General features: G+C 39.8%; 1 protein-coding gene across 1 annotated transcript in view; it reads left to right on the forward strand.

Moving 5' to 3' along the window:
* TCF7L1 (transcription factor 7 like 1) overlaps nt 1–23,648 on the forward strand; it is an 85,204-nt gene that overhangs the window by 55,725 nt on the left and 5,831 nt on the right. Inside the window, exons 4-8 of the mRNA XM_063139523.1 lie at nt 13,221–13,304; nt 19,439–19,571; nt 19,829–19,931; nt 22,021–22,104; nt 23,462–23,605. Coding sequence (XP_062995593.1) covers nt 13,221–13,304; nt 19,439–19,571; nt 19,829–19,931; nt 22,021–22,104; nt 23,462–23,605 — 548 coding nt within the window. The remainder of the gene's footprint in view (nt 1–13,220; nt 13,305–19,438; nt 19,572–19,828; nt 19,932–22,020; nt 22,105–23,461; nt 23,606–23,648) is intronic.

Raw genomic sequence — 23,648 nt, forward strand, 5'->3', positions numbered from 1 at the left:
GGGCATGTTTAGACAGAAAAAAGTCGTGCGTTTCCCAACATTCCCCAGCCAGCATGCATAGAATTGCACCTTACGTGCATTAATTTACCTTTAAACTGGAAGTATTAGAAAAAATGTATATAATTTTGTTGCCTTTCTTCAGTCACTTCACTACAGCTTTTTATAAAAAAAACATTCTTAAGGATTTTCCTGATGTCTGTTAGATGGTGTTCCTCCCAAATAGCCATGTTTCCCAGACCTTTTTATCTTAATTTTTTTTCTTATAGTTAATGGCTGTCAAAGGAGAGAGTCCAAGGTTTAATTTGGTTTTATATATTTGCCAGATTTTAAATAGATCATTAATGCATAGGTTAGCTTTAATTATATACAAATCTTTAATTATATACAAAGTTAACCTCATATAACAGTTGTTAAACTATACTACTTCATCCTTCTCCCTTTTATCTGATGTAAACCAAGATGTTAAGAGTCTACCACCTTACGCAGTTTATTAATTTCTGTAGACAGGATACAGAAATTAGGATCTATTGTCTTCCATGGGGCTTACTTGCAGGAAAATGTGTATAGGATTGCAACTCTAATCTCAATAACAGGCTATTTTCAGAAAAAGCATATTGCAATTGGTCAAAACCTGATATTAAGCTCAGGAAGTAGTCTGTTAATCCAACTAATTTTAGCCATGGTGGTCTAAGCTTGAATCCTGGGTCTTGGAGAGTTGGATTGATGGTTTATACTGGTGAGACCTGAGAATAATGGTATACTTTGTATGTATGTAACTTTTATCAGTCTTACCTTCCTGGTTGCCTGGAGGCAATACTTACAATGCAGGCAACTAGTTACATATTCCCACCAAAGCTTACATAATGAGAAGTAAAATTATGTATGAGTGGAAGTATGCACTACTTTGAAGTAGTACTTGCTTGAATTTGGATCCTTCAGAACATTGTTTATAGCAACACTCTGATGCTGTTCTTCTTCTTTATACATGCAGATAAGGTTGAGGTTCTATTATTTGGTGAGTCTACAAGCTTATTTTAGATGCACCAGGTTTGCAGTCCAGGGATGGTAATAGTGCTGGATCTATCACTGGAGAGCCAGCTGGCATACGTGTCACACAGCGCCTTTTACCAACTCAGGCTGTTGTGTCAGCTGTAACCCCTCCTGGACACAGATAACTTACTCACAGTTTTCCATATCATGATAACCTGTAAATTGGACTTCTGCAATTTACATGTGGCTGCCTTTGGTTTTTTCAGATGATATAAAATGTAGCCGCTAACTACCAACTGGTACTCGCTATAAAGAACATATTTCACCCGTTCTGAAACTGCTCTGCTGCTTGCTGGTCTGTTTCCAGGCACAATTCAAAGTGCTTCTTTTACCTTTAAAGCCTTAAATGAATTGGTACCTTGTTACCTGAATGGCTGCCTTCTACCATATGAATCTGCCCCAACTTTAATGCCTTCATTCTCCTCAGTGTTCCGCCACTACTTGAGATTAGGCAGGTCATGCTGACAAGACAGAGCTCTTCCTTTGGTCATGGCACCCTGTATCTGAAATGCCTTCCCCAGAGAGACTCATGCAGTGCCAACTTTCATGTTTTTCTGGTAGCAGGTGAAGACTTCTTGTATTTTTTCAGGCATTCCAACATCTTATATAGCTGGTTTAATTGTTTTATGGCTCAGTTGGCTCTTGTTTATTACTGTTTCTTTGTATTGTATTGTATTGTTTTATTCTTTAGTTATGTGAAAGGGTGGCTAAAAATTTACTAAATAAATAAATACACATCCTTGGATGTTTGGATACACTTATATTTTATTTTTTATGTAATATAGTTATAGCCTGCTTTTCTAGGGTATGCTTTATTGTTAGGTCCTATGAATAACATTTACTTTGATCCTTCTGAGCATCTCTGACCTATACTAACTATGATGGTAATTACTAGGATACTTGAAATTAGGGCTTATAATACACTTTCATGAGTGAATGGAAGCTTAAGTGGGAGAAATGGAGTGTATATTCTTTCAGCATGGAACCACAGATTCCCTGTCTGCCTGAGGGAATTCAGTATGACATGGTAACTCTGGGAGTTGCCGAATAAGGCACTAGCACCTCCTTGATCCAGCTTAGCTTGTTTCTTCTTGATTAGAAATGAAGACCGGGAGCAACCCATCACAGCTCCTCCTGTTCAGTGAAACACAGGGATTTGTGCCCTACCTTTTTGTGCTTTTCCAAACTTGTCTCCGTTTTCCCCAAACTTCAGAGGCAGTAAGGAGCACTCCCCCTCAACACTGAAGCTGCCTTGATTGCATTGCTCTTCCCATACTGGTGATGTCTTGTACAGTCCACCCAGTGTTTGGTGGTAGCCAAATTTTGACCCCACTACAATGTTGTCTCTAAGTGAAGCCATTACTTTTCCACATAGAAGTGCATAGAAGTATTTCATTTACACACTAAAGAGTAAAAGGATGGGGGACAGTGTTGAAGGTGGGGGGGCTCAAACTGCTGTCTGCTTGAGAATCAAGCCTGAATTTTTGCATAACCCCATCCTGGGTTTGCCTCTTCATCCCAATAAACGTGAAATAATCTTGGGATATGGATGAGATATTGAGAATTGGCCTTTACATATAGATATAGATGCTCTTAAAAACAACACCTGAATAGTATGCAAAATGGAATTGGCTGAACAATTTCAGGCAAAGATTCTGTGGAAATTTAAGGCGACAGTTTGGAGGATGTTGTATGATAAGAAAATATTTTGGATGACATTTTAGCACTTCTGGAAAGGTGTATTAGAGGGCCAGTGAAAGATGGACGATTGCTAACATGGTGTTAACTTCCCCCTTGTTTCCAGCTGCTGACAGAATTAAGAGCGCTACTAACAGAATATGTAAAAATGGTTTGCAAAGTGGACAGTCAGACAATTTGAGATGTGTGAAAGGTGCCCATGAGAGACAGGTCTTTAAAGAAAAGTACTTGATGTGATCAGTTACTGAATACTCTGGGGATTAGAAAACCAGAATCAAGCTTGCCTTGTGTTGAGATAACATCTTCTTCACCATGTGTGTAACAAAAGCAGGAAATCTGGTCATTAAAATTCCTAATTGGTTGTAGCAAGTCTTCTTTTGTTTTTTCTCTCCTCCTTCACCTAGTTTGCTTAGACCTCTTCTCCCAGAAATAAGCCGGCTGCTATGCAGTGACTATAACAGTCCTGAGTGAGCCAAGGCCTGTTGTCTGCACCCCATTGTTCCTGCCTAGGATTGCAGGGCCAGTGGATTGTTGTTTGAATTGGTGGATGTTAATCCCCAGCTGAGGAGAAGCTATTTGGCAAATGGCAGGTTAATGTACAGACAGCAGGGTGCATTGTACTGTGTGTGTGGCACAACAGCATGTGGGACAGAAATGGTTAAAATCCTTTTCATTCCCCACTTGGAGAGAGGAGGAGGGAAGAGAAGGTAACAAGCAACCAGGGCTTGTTCTAATCTCTCTGGAATGTAACCATTTTGAAACTTTTATAGCTTCAATATGCCATTAACTCCTCTTTCTTTCTTTCTTTCTTTTTTTGCACATGCCTGTACAGTGAAGTCTATGTGAGAGGCACCATTTGCACTCAGAGGGAGTGTTTGGTTTTTCATGCTGCCCCTGTACCATTAGCTGGGTCCCCTTCCTTGTATATTTTCAGAGTGTTTCCCCACCCCCACATACTGCCCTCTAAATTGTTTAAAATGAGAAGGAGCCTTTATACAACCTTCATAAAGGCACACACCCCCATTCGCCAGCAGCTTCTCTGCTTACAAAATGGATTAGAAAGCCCCCTTTGTGACCAAGAGCGTTGAGTAGAAAAGAAGGGTGGAGCGTAAAATAAGCCAGCTGGAAAACGACAACACACAGGACTTTTAATTGGGTAGAACTTTCTGCACGTCCTCTGTGGGTATTTTGGGTTTCATGGCTTCTCAGTTCTTGCCAGTACTTCCTAGAAAGCTGACTCACCAAATGGGGCAGTGCTCGCTGTCCCAGTGGTTATGGGTGTTGTGAGTGTCTTTTAAAATGACTCTGCAGTAAACGGCAAGTGAACTCACATCACCACTCAATGTTTGGAAACAGATTGGAGCTGTACAGCAGCCAGATCCAGGGACTTCCCCAATCTAACCAGCCGCTTTGATCTCCAGGCTTGGAGAGTAGATCAAAGGCAGTCATTTAGGAAACTACTTCTACTGTACTCAGAGCCCAGAGTGTACTGTAGGTCATTGCGCTAGCTAGTTGGGGGTCATGGGGCCAGCTGCATACCAAACATACTCCTTGTACAGATGACAGCCCTGGCTCCTTGCCTTTTCCACAATTGGCTGTTGTAGGAGCCTTGAAGGCTAAGATCTGATTACAGATCCTCAGCCCAGTTCTACATAAAGGGCAAGGTTTCAGTACTAGCTACAGGAATCTCATGGCAACCTATTCTCATTGCAGTTTTCAAATGTGTAAGTACATTATTTCCACCTCCCACCTCATTCTAGAATTAATTAGTGGTTAATAGAGGGACAGCATGGGTGTTACATTTTTTTCTACACTCTCCTGGGCTACCCACAGGCAGCCTGCAGTCTAGGCTGCCCAGAGTATTAGTAAGGCAGTACTTCGATTTTTATTTTATACTGAGGGGGCACAATTTATTCCTGTTGCCTTACAAGTATTTAAGGCTAAAATTCTGGCCCAGTTGTTGTATGCTATTCCAATATGGATTCAGGGATTTAATCCAACTGTTGAGAGTGTTCTTTCAAACTTCTTATACTCACTTTTTGGAATGCCAAGGTGTGTGCCATCCGCTGGACTACGCCTGGAGGCTGGCCTTGCATCTATAGAAGGCAGGGCTTGGTCCCCTGCCTTTCAATATTGGTTAAAGCTTGTATATGCTGATCTATCCCAAAACTATCTTTATCTTTTGCAAAGGGGTGTTTTACCAGTTCATGGTCCAAAGGTTTTACTGTGTTTATTAGGTCTATTTATGGATTTTCTCCATACACAAGATTATCCTATGGCAAAAGCTACTGTAGAACAACGTATTGAGGACATGGATTTTAAATAAGCTATGTCAAATGGCATATTTAAATCCGGTTCTCCAATACATTTTGGTCAAACTTTTGAATTTCCTAGATATGCCAGATATCTGGAATATTTGACCATCCCCAAGTACTGCCATGTTTTTTCTAGGACTAGATTTAACTGCCTCCCTTCTGCAATATTGGAAGGGTGCTATTAGGGCATCCCATATGAGGATCACTTGTGTTCCTGTGGTGACAAAGCAGCTGAATAGTTAGGGCATTTTTTTTTTTAATGTGACCTCCACAGGGAGGAGTGAAATAGACTTCTTTGCCCTTTTATGAGAAAATGCCCAGGAAGGTCATTGGAACAGTATTTGGAATACTTCCTGGCAGGTACAAACAAGTCAACAACAGAGTTAAGTTCTTCTCCATACAAAGGTCTTGTAAGACAATTTCCTCATCATAATTGTAACTTCTATTCTATGTTGTTGTTTTAAATCTTTTGTATCAGGTGTATTAACTATGCTTATATATGTTAAATATGTTTATGCTTTAATAACTATTTTTAGCCTGTTGTATAATGAATTAATGATTGTGTTTTTATGGTTTTAATGATGATTGCTATTGTTTCTAATGGGTCTGTGACTGCATAATAAAATGATGATGATGATGATGACATAAATAATTGCTCTTTTTGCTTTGCCTAATCACATTTTTTTTAATATAATACCTTTTAGAATTAAAGATCTTAACAATAGTAACCAGCCAAAACAACAGTACACAAACATCAAAATTATAAACTAGAAAAGACCTTTTCAGAAATGTGGAATTGGTAGAAGAAGGGAATCTTGTAAAATTCAGTCTGCAGTGCTTATGGTAACAATATACAGGAAGGTGGGCAGCTATAGATGTTGCACATGGTTTCAGAAAGAGCATGTTTGCTTGTACATCTCTTGGTGTAAGGGTTCTATTACATGGATACATGTCAGAGTCTGCGTTTGTGGGTGCAAATAAAATGTTTGGGAAAGATTATTGATATCTGAATTCTCAGATTGAGGAGGAAGAGCAACTGGGCCAGAAGTGTAGGTGATATATGGACAAGTGTTTGCCCAGAATGAACTGTGTCTGGTAATATGCATGTAGAATAAACTGGGATCTCATTCAACATTTCACAACATTTACTTTTCTAGGGCAAAAGAGTGAGTGAGTCCATGGCATATAGTATGTATTTTGTTGGAAGGACTCCGGGATATTACGAGGTGGTCATAAAGAGTATCCACTCACTAATGATTGCACAAAAAGCACATAGCTTTTCTAACCCACATGCAGTGAATGAGGCGAGCTTTGTTGAGAATAGCTGCTTGAGCTCAAGTTTGAAAACTAATCCTTACAAATGTCATTGGTGCCAACTTTATATGAATAGGGAATATTTAATATGATATCCTCCATTGTATTTTTCCCAGTGGTAGATTAGAGCCTTTCGAGAATTGCTTCTTAAATATTTTCCAGATATTTTTCTGTCTCAGGAAATGTTCTTCTTGGCTCATAGGTGGCGGCGGCGGCTACTTCTACAGTTGTCTTTTCCTTCTCTTGGGGAAAGAGCCGTTGCTTGTATGCTTCATTCATTTTTGCCCTGGAGTTGTTAGTTTTGGCTATATTCTGCTTTGAGTTTGGAGGCTGAATTTTATAGCTGTAATGTAAAAGGTTGAAGGGAAACAGTTCTGCATTGTGGGCAGGACTGATCTGTCACAGTGGACTGTTTGTATGTTTTATAGGAATGAGATAAGCTCTCTTCCTGTTTCATGTCAAACGTACACAAATCCTGCTTCCTTTGTCCAGCGGTACATGGTATATTGGTCACATTCCATTTTTTCCTTCTCACCTCCAGTGGGGAAAAATCTAGACTTCCATATTCATTTTTTTTGGGGGGGCGGCGGCTATAGCTCTAGATTTTTAAATGTTTGCTCTGCTCCTGAAAAGGAATGTGTATCTGGCCTCGATCTGGTGCTGGATGTTAGCAAATAAAGAACTCAATACTGGCTGTGGAGGTGTTAACTATATCTTTACTAGGTCTCAGAAAGTACAGAGTGGCTTCCATCCACCACAAACTTTAGAAAGGCCCAACATGCTCCTGTTTTGTAGCTTTGCCTTATATATCACAACTCCTCCCCTCAAAAGTTCCAACACACTTTCTGTAAACACCCAGAGTAGTTGTACCAATGAGATATCATTGCTACAAGATTCTTTAATTATTTAAGTGCTACATAATCATTACGGCTTCCTAGTCTCCACTCAGGAAACATGTTATGGGATTGTTCCTGTGTGTCATGAGGAATAACTCAACATAGCCATGCTGGTGGTTTTGCACAAAAGCTAATGATGGTTTGGCACTAGCAGAAAGTGCATCCAATTTCCACAGCCCTCTGCACCATATCCCGAACTGTTCTAGATGGTTCCGCAAGACACAGGAGCAGCTTTTTGGTAGGGTGGAGTGCTGCAGTAGGAAAGGAGGATCTGTGAAAATTGGATCTCTGATTTATGCAAGAGCAATCACTTTCCACTACAGCACCACCACCATTGGATTTAACCTTGTTTTGGCAGATATTCCATATCACGTATAATACCTGACCATTAAGTATTTCATTGTCATGAATATTTAGCCACTTCTCTTCCAATGGGTGTTTCTTCTCCTTCCAGTTCTCATATTGGAAGAACAGGCTGTATGGATAGCCATTTCATTCTGTGGTCCTTTCCCATTTTCCCCTTCTACCAGGTGCAAAAAGCAAATTGAGTGTGTACCATCTCTTTCTTAGAGACCCTAGTCAAGTAATCAGAGAGTATAGGAGTAATGTCCTTTATTGTCACAAGGCTCTTTGGTCCTCTGAGTCCAGATGCTCCCTGTTACTCTCCAGTTTGACATATAGGAACTTCCTCTTGCCTTCCAATAGGCATCGGGTCAAGCCTTTACCAACCTTACTTTTACTACCTGGGACGCCACAGCAGTCCCTGCCTTAATTTAGAGCTTTCCAGCCCTTCATCCATTAGGGCAAACTGTATGAGTGTATTTAAGGTAAGCAAATTAATAATATGTGGAACACACATATTGCAAAAGAAATTTAAAAAATACCCCTAGGGTTCTGTTAGAAGTACATTACCTCCCAGCGTGCCAGCTTCTTGAAAGTGGGAGTTTCCTTGCTAGAGCCTCCTTGGCCTATGCCTTTTGCTGATCCAACTGACTCAACCCCCAAATTATTTCCTCCCAGTCACCTGGTTTTCTCCACCTCCACATGATTACCCCATGATTCACCATTTCCGCTTCCAGGTTTGTTACATCATTGCGGCTGTCTTTTTCCTGCTTTTGTCCCAATGCACAGAGTGAAACCAGATGGATCATTAGCTTGGCCTCTGAACAGTTTATGCTTTCCCTGGCATAATCCAGAAAAAGGGGGGGTGTTCTTGCATAAAGATGGAAGTAATTTTTGTTGCTAATAGTTACCTCCTTGGCAACTTTAGTTTTTATGGTGGCATCTACATTTTGTAGAGCCCTAAACTTTTTATACATACAGGAATGTGCACCCCTCTTCCATTTTCCCCAAACTTTCTGGCATGAAAATGGACAATGTGGGTGAAGAAGGTGGGGGTTAAAAGAAGTCAATGCCTTTGTCCACACCAGAAATTTTGCTCTCCTTTTCGTGTACCTATATCTCAGAATCTCCCCCGGGAACCAAATGAGGTTACAAAGATCTGGGTAGTATGAGGTGACCTGCAAGGGTGGTGGGGGACAGCATCTCTGCTATAGTAGTGAACTTCTACATCTGTTGTTGATGGGAGGACAATAGAAAATATATTTTTGAGAATGCTTCTGCAGGATGCTTGATATTGCTAGATTTTCTAGCATTAACCCAATTTAGCATTAACTTAAACCACAACTAAAGTTGAAATGTGAATACTACTACATTAATCACTTGCAGTAAAGTGTTAGCTGAATGCAGTCCAGAGTGGTGATTTTACAGGTTAAGAGACACAACAAAAGTCAGTGAAGGATATGAAAAACTTTTGTTGTAGGGGAATTCTGCTGGGTAGTTTTCTTGAGTGATAGACAGACAGACTTCTTTGCACTACAGGGTCTGTTTTTGGACTTTTGAATATGGATATCTTATAGGAAATTACCCTTTTAAATGTTAAATCCTATCTATGCAGGTGTTTGATTTGAATGCCCATTAGTCTGAAACAACTAAATCTTAAACAGATACATTAATATCATTATTTAACAGGACTTGAGGACTTCCTGAAGAAGTTGTTTATCCTGAATTTATAATTTTGGGGTAGAGGGGAAAAGGTTTGCATTAATAATATGAAAATGCAATGTTTTGAACATGTTTGGGATGTCACTAGGGAAACACATAGCACGTCAAAACAATGTTCTAATAACAACATGCATCCCAGATTTCTGAACTCAGCCTGGGATTTTTGAGAAAGTGTCTTTAGAAGGGATTTGTTTCCTATCCCAAAATGTTTGGTCTGACATGCTTATATGAATCTTGCACATAGATTTAGTATATGAACTGATATTGCAACCAAAGGAGTGGACAGGCTTTGAATAGGTAATTCCAAATGTTGACCTTCTGGGTTTTCCACTTATTTTCAAAGCAGTTTGCCTGGGTGTGTGGATTTTAAAAATATTTTATATGCTGCCAACCAAAAATATACTTTATTAAGGACATGCTGCCTTTCCTGCACATTATGCCCTGCATAAAAACGTGTTGAAAATGATCAAGGACAAACATGGCTGTTGTGTGAGTGACTTTGACAAGTAGCTATTTTACTATCATGTGTATTTCGTCATTCTTCTCAAAATACCCCACAACATTTTAAAAAATCTTCCACTTCTGGAAGAGTTTCAAAGGACAGATGACATTCCATTGTGCTTGGACACCTTAGACTCTTTTCTTGCATAGGAAGAAAAAAAAATCCACACTTCCCCCTAAAATCCATGTAGAAATAATAGATCATAATATCTAACTAGATGCTATTTAAATATTTGCTGCTGCCTTGAGAGTTCATAATCTCTAAAACAGAAATAGAAAACAGAGTTGTAACAAGACAACTTGCATGTGCCTATAGCCAAAACGGTGCCAGTACAGAAATCAACTGTATGAAAAAGAAAGATATATTACTTAGTTTTAATAAGTGGCCAGGGAAATACAGCCCATTTGATGAAACAAAACTGTTCTTACTTCTCTTGTGCTGGTTTGTGAATGCCAGTCTTAAGCTTCTCAGAATACAATAACCTTCTCAGAACTGAATTTGTTCAAATTATCTGCGGGAACAGATCAGCACTTATGCAGCATTTTCCACCTGAAATAGATAGTTGGAATATATGTTGGAGGAAATGCGAAGGTTTGTTTTAAGTTGAAGGGTTAATCTTCCATTTAAATTATTGGTTGTTCTGCCTCTAAATAGAGCATGCTGGGATTTCCTTCCAGCTGTTTTACATCATGAAGATTTGTGTGTTAGGGAAATTCCATTGCACAGCTGCAACTCATCCAGTCCACATTCCCAAACCTCCAGCATTTCACAGGACACACTGCATTCAGCTATAACGGCATGGAATGGTTTTAGTCCTCCACTCTAAAAGAAAACAATACAATGTACCTTTATTTTTGGAACTTTCAGTACAAGAAATGTCCAACAATGCAAGCCAATCTGACTTTCTATAGTACTGATGCTAGAAAATGTCAGGAAAAGGAATATTTAATACCATATTACAATGTTGCATTTAAAACTGGTCCAAAATTAATTTTGCTCCATGCTGTAAGTATTGAATGTCAGTTTCAGTATCAAACTGACAGACTGTTTTAAATAGTTAATGTTGAAAAAAGTAGTTGGATCAACTAAATACCTTCCTGAAAGCTGTATTTATTGCTTTGGATATATGAAGTTCACTCATCCCTCATCTAAAGTTCTGTAGGAATTCCAAGATATTCAAGAATTTGCTGGATCAGTATATTTAACTTCAGTTCCATAACTTAACACATTCTGGGTCTTCTGCACTGCTTATCGGTATTGCTCTGGAGTTAAACGGCATAGCTGAACAAATCACGGATGAGACGGATTAAAAAAGAATACCAATATTTTAGTTGTGACATTCCCTACCCACATTGGCATGTAAATTACAAGTTTTTTTTAATGTGTAAATTCAAAGTGAGGTGTGTTTCCTCAATTCAGCTTTTCGCTTTTGAGATACAAAGTCCATAGGCAAATTTGGAATTTAATTAGAATTAGAATATTGAGATGAGGCTAGAAAAAGGGAAGTGCGATGCCAACATAGGAAGAAAGGACATGATCCAGTAATGGCTGTTGCCCATTGGGACTGGTGGGGCATAGCGTGGGCCAGCAGAGGTGGAGCCAAGGTAGATGAGGGTAATGTCCTCGGAGCAACAGAGGGACCATTATTATTATTATTTATTTATATAGCACCATCAATGTACATGGTGCTGTACAGAGTAAAACAGTAAATAGCAAGACTCTGCCGCATAGGCTTACAATCTAATAAAATCCTAGTAAAACAAAAGGAGGGGAAGAGAATGCAAACAGGTACAGGGTAGGGTAAGCAGGCACAGGGTAGGGTAAAACTAACAGTATAAAGTCTGCACAACATCAAGTTTTAAAAGCTTTAGGAAAAAGAAAAGTTTTTAGTTGAGCTTTAAAAGCTGCGATTGAACTTGTAGTTTAACTTGTAGCTTAACCATTCTTAAGCTAAAGCAATAACACTAATAATGATCATCATCATCATGTTGTTTTTTTAAAAAAGAAAAGCAAATATTGCTGAGCTGTGCCCCCATAAGCAGTTTTAAAAGGTAAAATAATCCAGGCACAGACAAACCACCCAATACTCATTAGCTGCTCAGATTCTACCACAAGAAGATCTCCCCAAAATCAGTTCCCCCCAAAATCATTCGCCACTTTCCCAAATCCTGCTCCAAATGAATTCCTCATCAATCAACCTGCAATCCACTCTGCCTCTGTGCCAGTCCCAAAAGAAAGAAAAAAAACCCCATTTTTCTGTTCCTTAGTCCTTCTCTCTCAGACAACATCACTTAACATATGCAAAGAATTTCCTCCTTGGACCTTGTGACAAATTGTTGTTGCTGCCACCCCCTACCAGTTCCTCCTCCTGAGCCCACCAAGTGATCAACAGCCTGGCCATGCAACCTTCTTCTCTCTGGCCTTCCTTCGTCTCACATCAGTCTGCTGGTCTCTGTCCACCACTCTGCCGCTAAGATCATCTTCTTGGCCCGCCGCTCTGACCATGTCACTCCACTTCTGAAATCTCTTCATTGGCTTCCAATTCACTCCAGAATCCAATATAAACTTCTCCTGTTGACCTTCAAAGCTTTTCACGGTCTAGCTCCTGCCTATCTCTCCTCTCTCATCTCACACTATTGCCCCGCTCGTGCTCTCCGCTCCTCTGATGCCATGCTTCTCGCCTGCCCAAGGACCTCTACTGCCCTTACTCGGCTTCGTCCTTTTTCTTCTGCTGCCCCTTACGCCTGGAACGCTCTTCCAGAACACTTGAGAACTACAAACTCAATCACAGCTTTTAAAACTCAGCTAAAAACTTTTCTTTTCCCTATAGCTTTTAAATATTGAGTTTGTTCTGACTCTATGCTGTTAGCATCACCCTACCCGGTGCCTGTTTACACTTCCCTGTGCCTGTTTGCATTCTCTTTCCCTCCTTATTGTTTACTACAACTTTATTAGATTGTAAGCCTATGCGGCAGGGTCTTGCTATTTACTGTGTAATCTGTACAGCACCATGTACATTGATGGTGCTATATAAATAAATAAATAAATAAATAAATAAATAAATAAATAATAATAATAACCTATATCTTACTAAGGTAATTGGGAGCCAACCATGAGCAAGTAGTTTCCAGTGGGCTGCCATGCCATCTATGGGAGCGATGAGTTGAGCTAAAAGTGCATCATAACCAGTGAGAAGGTTTTTGATGTGAAAAACAATCTGGGTTTCAGGCCTTTTTGCATCTGTACCATGCTGAAAGTTTTATATTTGGCAATTTAATTTGGCCATTAAATTCTTGTGCAATCTGTTGTCTGTTTGGTTTCTATAATGTTTTCCATTATTTTGTTTTTGTGGTTTCATCTATTTTTCTCAATTCCTTTCAGTATCTGCAGGTGAAATGGCCACTCCTTGATGTACCAGCTGGAGCTACACTAAAGGATGCAAGGTCTCCCTCTCCTGCACACTTAGTAAGTGTCTATGGCTTGCTTTTATGTTAATCTTCCAGATCAGTGTCATCTGAATGTATCTCTGTGGATATTCTTCTAGACAATTTTTTTTTTAGTCTTGGTGGTTGTTTTTATAACTTAGTTGAGAACTACTGAGCCCATTATGTTAAGGATGATGGGGCAAAGCAGACTAAAAATACGTTGAGTTCCTTGCTAAAGAAGTTAGGAACAAAAGAAGATGGTTAAAAATTTGGGGATTTGCCAGCCTCTAAGATTGTTGGACCTCTGATGTAGGAAGAGCATGCATAGATGATATGGATATTGCAGGAAAGTGTGTGTGTGTGTGTGTGTGTGTGTGTGTGTGAAACCTAACACTTTATTTTAGTATTCAATATCCTCTTTTGCTGAGAGAGCACCTGAAACCTTATTCTTTAGGGATAAATGTGAAGAACTTCACAAACTTGTGTCCATAAAAGAGGAATTTTAAAATAAATTGCTAATTACCAAGTAATTATAGTTCAAGAGCTCTGAAGGAACTGAAAAATGATACTATTAAACTTCTCAATTGGATGAATTTTCAAGATTCTTTATTGTCTTCAGAATTCTTTATTACCTTTGGCTGTTTTCTCAAGAGTCTTTACAATGCAAGGTGCCAATCCTTAATATGACTCCGTAATTTTATCATATAATAGTCATTCAGAATTCAGCTCTCATTATAATTATATTTGTTTCATATGAAGGCTACTTTTAAAGTTAGCACAAATGTTCTAAAAGAGTTTTCTTTGGGATTGGGAGAGAGGAACTCAAGAAAAAATAAACAGTAAAAACTGAGGCAATTAATTCCCAAGCTGTGATACCTTGCAGCTAGGCCTAAAATATATGTGCCTCAGGCTTTTAGTTCCTATTTAGTTTCAAGAATTGATGAGGCAAAAACATGTACTGGAAAGGTTTTGTTTGAATGGACAAATGAGACAATCCAGTATTGTCACATTTACTCAAAAGAGGACTTTCAGCTATCTCAGCCCAATCCCATTCTTCCAATCCTCACAACCATAATCTGTTTACACAGTTGCAAAAACTGTTTGCAAAGTATTTCATGCTAAAAGAGATTTATCTACTGTAGTTTATTTCCAAATACTCTAATAAAATCAGGAACTGCTGGGGCTCACCACCTCTGTTTGCTCCATTTCATATTGCACCTTCTTGATGAATCAGGGCACAGAAGAACAGGAAGCCAATGTACATCCGATGGCCAATTTGGCAGCCAAGACTGGAGCAAGCTGTGCTCCAGAGAAGAAGAAGATACATGGCACAGCCTGATGAATGGCTGGAGCACAATGGAGAGGAGAACGAAAAAGGAAGATCAGAGCACGGAAAAAGAAGAAGATCGAATAGAGAGAAAATGAAGAAAGATAGAACAGTGGCATTGGAGAGACAGGACCAGAGTGAAGTTTCTGGAGTGGCTGGAAAGCTAAACTCCCAGATGGTGATAAAGAGCAATAAAAGAAGGGAGTCTGTCTCACCTACACAGAAATATTTAGACCTTGTTTTTACTTACCTGGAACAGGAGAGAGACCTCCAGATGTGATAGGGTAGGAGAGGCTAGAAGGGCTGCAAATCCCTGGGGGAAAGTGGCTGCTTGCTCTAGATCTTATCTGTGGAACATTAAGGAGCTGGCCATACAGACAGAAAGTCTGGAGTCCCTGGACTTTGAAGGCCCTTGACCTAGTTTGGCCAATCAAGGCTAGACACTAGCAGCCCAGCAGAGGCTGGTCCTTGGAGAAAAAAGTGAAGAAGAGCTGCAGGAAGGAGTAGGCATTGTATGGTTGGTGGATAGGGAATCCAATGTCAGGAGTAACCAGGATGATTATTGGGAGAAGGGCAAAGAGCATCATTACCTTAAGCTTTGGGGATTCCCAGTCAGTAGCTCTTTGTGCTTGTTGTGTAACTATATGGTGGTCCTGGCCCTGGCTAGTGAAGTAAGCCAAACAAAGGGCTTGTTAATTTTCTTATTTGAGACGTGTTTTCATGAAAACCATGGACCATGGTTTTTTGGACATAGCACTTCCTGATGATGTGCCACTTTTTGCACACAGAATTGGTATTGTTTTTGTCTCACTGAGAGTCTGGATATGAAACCTGAGAATTGCACCTTTTAAGTGATAGGTATAAAAAGGGGATGGTTTGTCTAGCCACAAAAATGGCGTTCTTGAACCCACATACTCAGTAGATGTGAATAGAAGTACACTAGTGAAGCAGATGAATTTGAAACTTTGCAAGTCTACATTCATCAGCATGAAATTTAATTTAGTGTTTGGTAGCCGACTTTATCAATGTTTGCACAAATGCGCTTGAACCCTATACTACAACATGTGCCTCTGACCTCCCTTCCTACTAATCCAGGCAACGTTATAGATGGGAAGCCGTATAATTGGGGTAACCAACCACTAGCTTATGTGTTTTTGTCAGTTCTGTGCCCTCCTCCTTTTCCCAGGAAAGTGAGGTGGAAACTCCTCGGCACTAATTATTTAATTGTTTAAAATATTTTACTTTGTAGATGCTAGTTTTATGCATGCATACCTTCTGAGCTAGAGCAGAAGCTTGTGTGTGTTTTCTTTTGTTGCCCACATACGAAAAATTTGAAATGGTTTGTGCATTGGGTGACAGCTATCAGAAGCAGTGGCAAAGAAGCCTGATTCACTTAGGTCACCTAGCCACTCCATGTTATTGGCAAGTGGTGGTGATCAGGTAATTAACAAGACAACTGTAAAGGTCTGACAGCAAGGAGAAAGATGGAACCATGTTGGCTGGATGGGTTGAGAAAAGAGATATGTAAAAGTGGGAAAAGAACAGGACAAAGGTTACAGCGTAGGTTGGCAAAGACAGAGCACGCAAGCCAGACTCCACAAGAGCAGCAGTAGCAAGATCAGTCAGGGCATGGTGTGCGTCAGGGGCAGGGTATCATGACAAATGTTTGCTTGGTGATAGAGAAATTGGAAGCACATGCAATAGCTGTGCACTTTAGAGGAACAGAATATTTTCTGTTGTCTATGGCCAGTGGTCACACCAAGCCCTGCTCCATGAGGATTGTCCATATACCGTAATTTTGTCCTTTGGGAATTAGTTATGCTTGCAGTTTCCATCAGATATATAAAGGAAGAAGGGCCTATTCAGGTAGAGAAAGCAAGGACAGGGTCATAAGCTTGTTTCTGCTTTCAGTGGCCTCTGAATGGCTTTGCAAGACTTTATGTCCAGCACAGCCTAAAATAGTGCTCTTCAGAGGAAAAATGAGCATAGAAGTGATTGGCTTCTCCACAGCACTGCTTTCCATTGTCCAAAAATGCATTGTATTGGTTCATGGGGCTATTCATGCATTTTGTCTGTTAATCTGCTTTAACTGCTGTTAAATTTGAAGCAAAATCTCGTTATCTGTACACATTGGGAGATAGCGGAAAGAAAGAAACCCATAGTATTTGGAGGCAGTATTTTTTTTCATTTGTTATCCTGCTACTGTGTCAGTACTAGGTTTGCTTGTCTGCTAGTCTCCTAAATTGTCTAATTTATTCAATCTTTAAATTATGATTCCATTCATTATATTGCAGTTTTAAAAATTCATGCTGCAGATTTGCGCTATAGTACTAGTAACCATTACGAAAACACACACACAAATAGGCCAGGTGGACAACAAGCTGGGTTTGCAGGCATCTTAGATCCTGTTAAAATCAGTGGGATTTCCAAAGTCAAGGATAAAATTTGGGATTTTGGTTCCACAGACTTTGTATCATGGCACATTGCCTGTCCCTCAAACGTTTGAACCATCCAACACCTGCAACTTAACCAACATCAACATCAATTTTGCACTGACTCATTTGTGAATTGCCCAGAGAGCTTCGGCTATTGGGTGGTATAAAAATGAAATAAATAAATAAATAAATATGATAGTAGTGTAGGAAAAAATTCCTTTATGTCCAAATTTTAGCTTATTTAAGCTTCCCTCTGCAGCTTTGTGGCAGAATTTGAAACTTCTATTCTACATTTACTGCTTAAACAAGAGTATGAATGCACTATGTCAGTATGTTGGGTAATCCATAGTCCTCCCTAACCTCTGCAAATAGCGGGAGAGGCAAACCAGGTACTGTTTGAAGTGGGGCTTGATGGTGCTATATAAATAAATAAATAAATAAATAATAATAATAATAATAATAATAATAATAATAATGTCCCCATGACTTGCCACATGCTTTTTTTAAGGTACTGAGGTCTAGAGTGCCCCTTCTTTTTCAATACTGAGTTCTCCCCACCTTCAGCTGAGTTAGATGCCTTTTTGCTTATTTACCAGTCCTGTGGCCTGTCTGCATATCCTCATCCCTCTCCTTCCAGTAACCTGTGTTGTGAAATCGAATGCTTAGCAATGCCGTGTTTGGACTAGGGAAATGATTATCGTAAGTTGTGATTCTTTGAGATGTGCCTGTTTCACTGTACAGAAAAGAACACTTTAAGAATAACACTGCTTATATAATCCCAGTTATAAAGAAACTGTTTAAAGTTATAGTGTAGGATTCTTCCCAATTTTATATGTCTGGTTTGTGCTTCTTTAATGAAGTGGTTTCAGATTTTCATTTTGGATCGAGTTTCTAGATTATGCAGGAATATGAGGACATTCTCTAGAGCAGGCCTGGACAGCTTAAGAAAGGTACAAGCAAGTCCAAGAGGATGACAGTGTGGTTAACGAGCAAGAAGGCTTCCTTTAAAAAGGCAAGAAGGCTTCCTTTGAAAAGTGGAAGTCTTACCCAAATGAGAACAAACAAGAGTACAAACTGTGGCAAAATAAATTGATAAGGCAAGTGGAAATATATATATATCAATAGCAAGAAGCAAGCAATGCAGGCACTTGAATCACTAGATGACAAGGGAATAAATGGATTGCTAATAGAGAGATTGCAGAGAAGCTGAATGAATTCTCTGTGCTTTTCTTCATTGCAGAAGATGTAGGATGCCTGAACCACTTTTTCTTAAAAACTGAGTTAAATGGAGGTGACAAGATATGAATTTATAGGGCTGACCGGCAAATTAAAAATCGACAAGTGACCAGGTCCAGATGGAATACACCTGGGAATTCTTAAGAGATTCAGATGTGAAATTTCTTATCCACTGACAAAAAACATATAAATCATCACTAAAATTGGAGGATTGGAAAGTAGCCAACATAACACCCATTAGAAGCTAGAATTATTAAGCATACAGGAGAACAAATGCTGCTGGGAAAGAATCAGAATGGCTTTAGCGAATACCTGTTCACCAAGTATCAAGCATTTAGACAGAGAATCAAGGATTTAGACAGAGAATCAAGGATTTAGACAGAGAATCAAGGACTTAGATAGAGATGGTCTGGAAGATATAATATATTTGGACTTCCAAAAGGTTTGAACATGTCCCTTTCTAAAGGTTCCTAAGTAAACTTACCAGTCATGGAATAATGGATTAGTAACTGGCTAAACAAGAAGCAAAGGACAGGAATTAATGGACAGCCCTCTCCATGGAGGGAAGTAAGCAGTGGAGTCCTTCGAGGATCAGTGTTGGGAATGCTGCTATTTAAAATGTACATAAATGACCTGGAGGCAGGTGTGAGTAGGTGGCCTGTGGCTCGGGGTGGGCCATGGCTCAGTGGTAGAGTACATGCTTTGCATGCAGAAGGTCTCAAGTTCAAACCCCAAGTAGTGCTGTCAAAATTCCTGCCTGAAGCCCTAGAGAAACGTTGCCACTCAGTGTTGACAGTACTGAGGTAGATGGATCAAGAGTCTGACTCAAGATAAGGCAGCTTTTTGTGTTCCAGTGAGACTGTTAAAGGCAGTATATTGTTCATATGGTATTAGCCCAAGCAGGTTACAAAAAACTCTAAACGGCTCTTTCAGAACTAGGTAATTTTGCCTTTTGTAAAAGAACTAGATGATCACCAATTTTAACTGAATAAAGTTACATTGTGCTGGGTTTTTTAAACTTGCACATTTAATTTATATATAATCTGAAAATATAAGAGTATAAACTCCAAATGGTTTATTCTTTTTCTCCTCTCTCTTTTAAAAATGTAATAGATTTTAAAATGCAAACAAATCATACATTAAAATGAAAAATAATCCCTTGCTTATCTCTTGTAGTCAAACAAAGTTCCTGTGGTGCAACATCCACATCACATGCACCCGCTGACACCACTCATCACCTACAGTAATGACCACTTCTCACCAGGTTCACCACCTTCCCATCTCTCCCCAGAGATTGACCCAAAGACAGGTGAGTTTTTGAAAATTTTGGCACCTCCCCACCTGGTTTGTGGTAGATTGCCAGAAAAATGTAACTAGTTAGATACGCAAATTGAGGAAGAACAAACTTGGAAGGTACATGGAAGTAAGTTTATCAAAAGTTATCTTCTGAGGGTTGGGGAAGGCTTATATTTTTCTAACTTGTGGGAAGGTGAAATTCCTGTTGAAAACTGAAAGTTAGGTTAGAGGTGCACCATGACTGTTTTAATGGCTGTTGTTTTTTCTCAGGAATTCCCCGACCACCTCATCCTTCAGAACTGTCTCCTTATTACCCATTGTCTCCGGGTGCCATCGGGCAAATTCCTCATCCCTTGGGGTGGCTCGTACCACAGTAAGAATCTCCACTGTAAAGCTCCCTCTTCCATGTTTTTCCGTCCCCCATAGGAACTCATCTTCTCTGGTCATGTGGAGATTCCCTAATCTTTCTATACAATCAAAGCTGAATTGTTGATCTTAACATGTGTTACATCTGAAATAAGTCTCTGTCTCAATTCCATGAACCCTAATCTTTGGGTTGACAGATTCATCTGCTCAAGAGATTGCTTCTGCATAGTTTCTGCTTTGTTAGGATGAGACAAATATTGCATTAAGCTATAAAAACGCTTTAGTGCACATAAATGCTATATTTTATTTATTTACTTCTCACATTTGTTTTCCATCTGTATCCCATCCTTTCCTCAAGGAGATCAAAGTATCTTACAAAAGGTTGTCTCATTTTAGCTTCGAAACTCTACTATGAAGTGGCTTAGGCCAATCCAAAGACTACACCTAGCATGCAAGTGTGTGGCATTCATAGTAAGGCTTTCCATAGAAGCATATCTCTGTGCCAGGGATGGTGAATGTGTGGTTCTCCAGACATTGTTGGACTATAACTCCCATCATCCACACCATTGGCTGTGTTGGCTGTGACTGATCAGAGTTCAAATCCAACAACATCTGGAGGGCCACACATTTCCCACCCTTGCTCCAGATGTTGGATCAGTGTTGTCCTGATCAAACAGAAAAGGGGGAAGGTGAAATCATAAAGGGATTTTTTAAAAAGTGCACTTTAATAAATAAGGCAATAGATAACGTAAAGAAAAATACAGATACGTTGTTATGATACAAAGATATTAATCACTGTAGAAAAAATAAACAAAACTCATTATATTCATAAAGTTACACAGTATTTGAAAAGACCCAGTCCTTGTAGATGTGACTGAAAACTTAAATCAAGTTTAGGAAAAAATGGCTGTTTCAGAATTCAGTTGACTAATTGAAGATTTTAAGATTTCAAAATCCCCTGGAGGTTTAGAAAAACCCTTAACACAAAAATCTGAAGTACTTACAGGAGGCCAGGCCAGGCCAGGCCAGGCCCTTATTTGGATGTCCCTTATTCATGGGAAAAAACAATTTCAAGGGGATTCAGTGACAGAGATTTCTTTTCTATGTTCTCACGTGATTAGTAGTTCTTTTCTAGACTAGAGCCTTATAGCAGGATGTTACCCATTTTTCTTGTCATGAAAAAATGTCAGAAGTGACAGTTAATTTTGTGTTTGTGTGTTTAAATATTCTCCACATCTACTCTTTGCCTGGATTTTAATATGAGTTAAGAACATTGTAAGTTTTGAGGCTCTGTTGCATATAACATAAAATGAGAACCACAGTGCCCTGATTCAGGGCTCACTGGCTGTTCTATACATGCATTCCCTTACAAGTATGGAGAGACTCCCTCCATTGAAGTGAATGGAATGACTATGTACAGGAACTGTGTATGTGAACTGGGTCTTCCATATGTTCAAGAAGCCCTTGGCTGGAATGATAGTCTTCACAAGGTCTTAATTGGCTGCAGCCCCCGCCCATGGTGTCTTGCCACCTCCTTGCACCCCTCCCTCTTTCCAACAGCCACTCTCTCGCTCCGGTAAATGCCAGAGCGGGAGCAAGATTGGCAGGGTCTCTGAGCACCTGCTGGAGGTGGTGGTGAGCCCTCCTGGCAGGGGCATGGATTGGAGTAGTGCATTTCGCTCCTCCTCCGCCTGATGCAGCCACCTCAGTTTGCCTCATAATTGAGCTGCCCTTGAACAGTCCATGTTGATCTGTTCAGAATAAATTTTGCAAGTACCCTATTTCTTCGATTCTAAGACTCACTTTTTTCCCCATATAAACATCTCTAAAAATGGGGTGCGTCTTAGAATCGCGGGTGTGTCTTAGGGTTTTTTTTCTGTTGGTGGTACTGAAATTAGTGTGCGTCTTACAATCAAAGAAATATGATACATATATTTGCATGTGTTTGCTTAATTTATGCAATAGATTTTTAGTTCATTTTGAGTTTTGGCCAAATGATAAGTAGTGTAATTTTAGTTTAGACATGAGTTTGTGGAGCTGTGTTAGGCCATCTTATAGGAGAATCTGTTCTGTCTCTTTTCCCTTGTCTGTTTTAGGCAAGGACAACCAGTGTATTCCATTCCTCCAGGTGGGTTCAGACATCCATACCCAGCCTTGGCTATGAATGCCTCAATGTCCAGGTGGGTTCCAGTAGGAGAGTGAGGCCTAATTCAATACAGGGTGCAGGTGTGTGTGTGGGCGGGTTTACATGATTGAATGCTCCTCCATTTAAAACCCCCCAACAACACTCCAGATAAAACCTGGATGTCAGAGGAAAAGAATCTAGCGTAGTTTTCTCCCTGACATGATGTTTTCTAAGTGCAGCATTACACGGACCCACACACATACACTGTGAAGGTGCATACCTGTATGTAAGCTGTTGCCTGCAGACTGAAGTGGTACAGCCCAGATGCAGGTTTACCTCCTCAGTGAAAGTTAGGCCCAGAAGGTACTAGACAAAGGGTTCAATTGGGGATCGATTCAAAGGAGGAAACTAATGACAATGTATTAGTTGATTTTCTATGATTGATTGGAAGTTGGCCTGTCCACATTCCCTGCCTAAATGACTCTCTCAGCCAGAGAAGCCATTCCATTATAAGTATCTCTTGTAGTAATTAGCGGTCTCCTGATTGAATGAGCTTCAAATAGATTTTATCAGAACTGTGGGGAGGGGGAGGGGGTGGACCTTCAGGAATGGTGGCCTTTAAAAAATCTAGAAATCAATCTGGCAGTACCAGATTGTTGCAATTTTTCTTTAAGGGAAAATATTTATTGAACAAATAAATACACTAGGTGGAGGGATAAGAGTGGGAGGAATTGCTGCAGCTGTCCATGAAGGTGGTCTGCTCCTGTAGTCCTTCATAGAAAGACTTTTATTGTGTATTCCATGTTGGGAGTTTGTAAATCATCAGTTTTAGCCAGTGGAAGTATGCCGTCTGTCAGATGGCATGCTGTCATCATGTCAGCAAAAGGACAGCATACTGAATGGGAAATAATGTCATGGGAGAAGAGATGGAAACACTTTTGCCCCCATGATTCTTTGCTTACGCTCATTGGCAATTTTGTACTTGCATGCTGAGTATTGCATGCAGTTGTAGAGGTGTTGAGGTTCCTGGAAAGGAAAATGAATTCACATTTCTAACAATGAACAGAAGTACATTTCTCATGGGTCTCTTTTAATTTAAGAGTTGCTTCAGAATAAAAGCAAAAGTATAGGATATACAGCAGAGAAGAGAGTCCATTTTTTCCTTGTTGTCTGTGGTTCAGTGGGTAGAGCAATACATTGACTGTTTATGAGATTCCTATTTGCCTCCTGTCTCTGCCACTGGCCTTGGGCCACTTGTTACACTGGTCTCTGGAGGCTTTGGCAAAGTGCTGTGAAAGAGGAGGGAAAGGAAATGGGTACAACATTTTCAATGTTTTGGAAAGTAGGGTGTGAAGAAGTGGTTACACTTAAAGGCATTTGTTTTCAACACATCACTTTTGATTGTGCTCCAGCTTGATGTCTAGCAGGTTTTCTCCTCATATGGTTCCTCCTCCTGCTCATGGACTTCATCCCTCAGGAATCCCACACCCCACCATTGTATCACCCATTGTTAAACAAGAGCCCACGCAGCCAAGCCTGAGTCCTGAAGGGAGCTCGTAAGTAATAGGTTAGCCAGGTAATGCCTGGATGTTTTATTTT

Source organism: Elgaria multicarinata, chromosome 12, assembly GCF_023053635.1.
Source record: "Elgaria multicarinata webbii isolate HBS135686 ecotype San Diego chromosome 12, rElgMul1.1.pri, whole genome shotgun sequence".
NCBI lineage: Eukaryota > Metazoa > Chordata > Lepidosauria > Squamata > Anguidae > Elgaria > Elgaria multicarinata.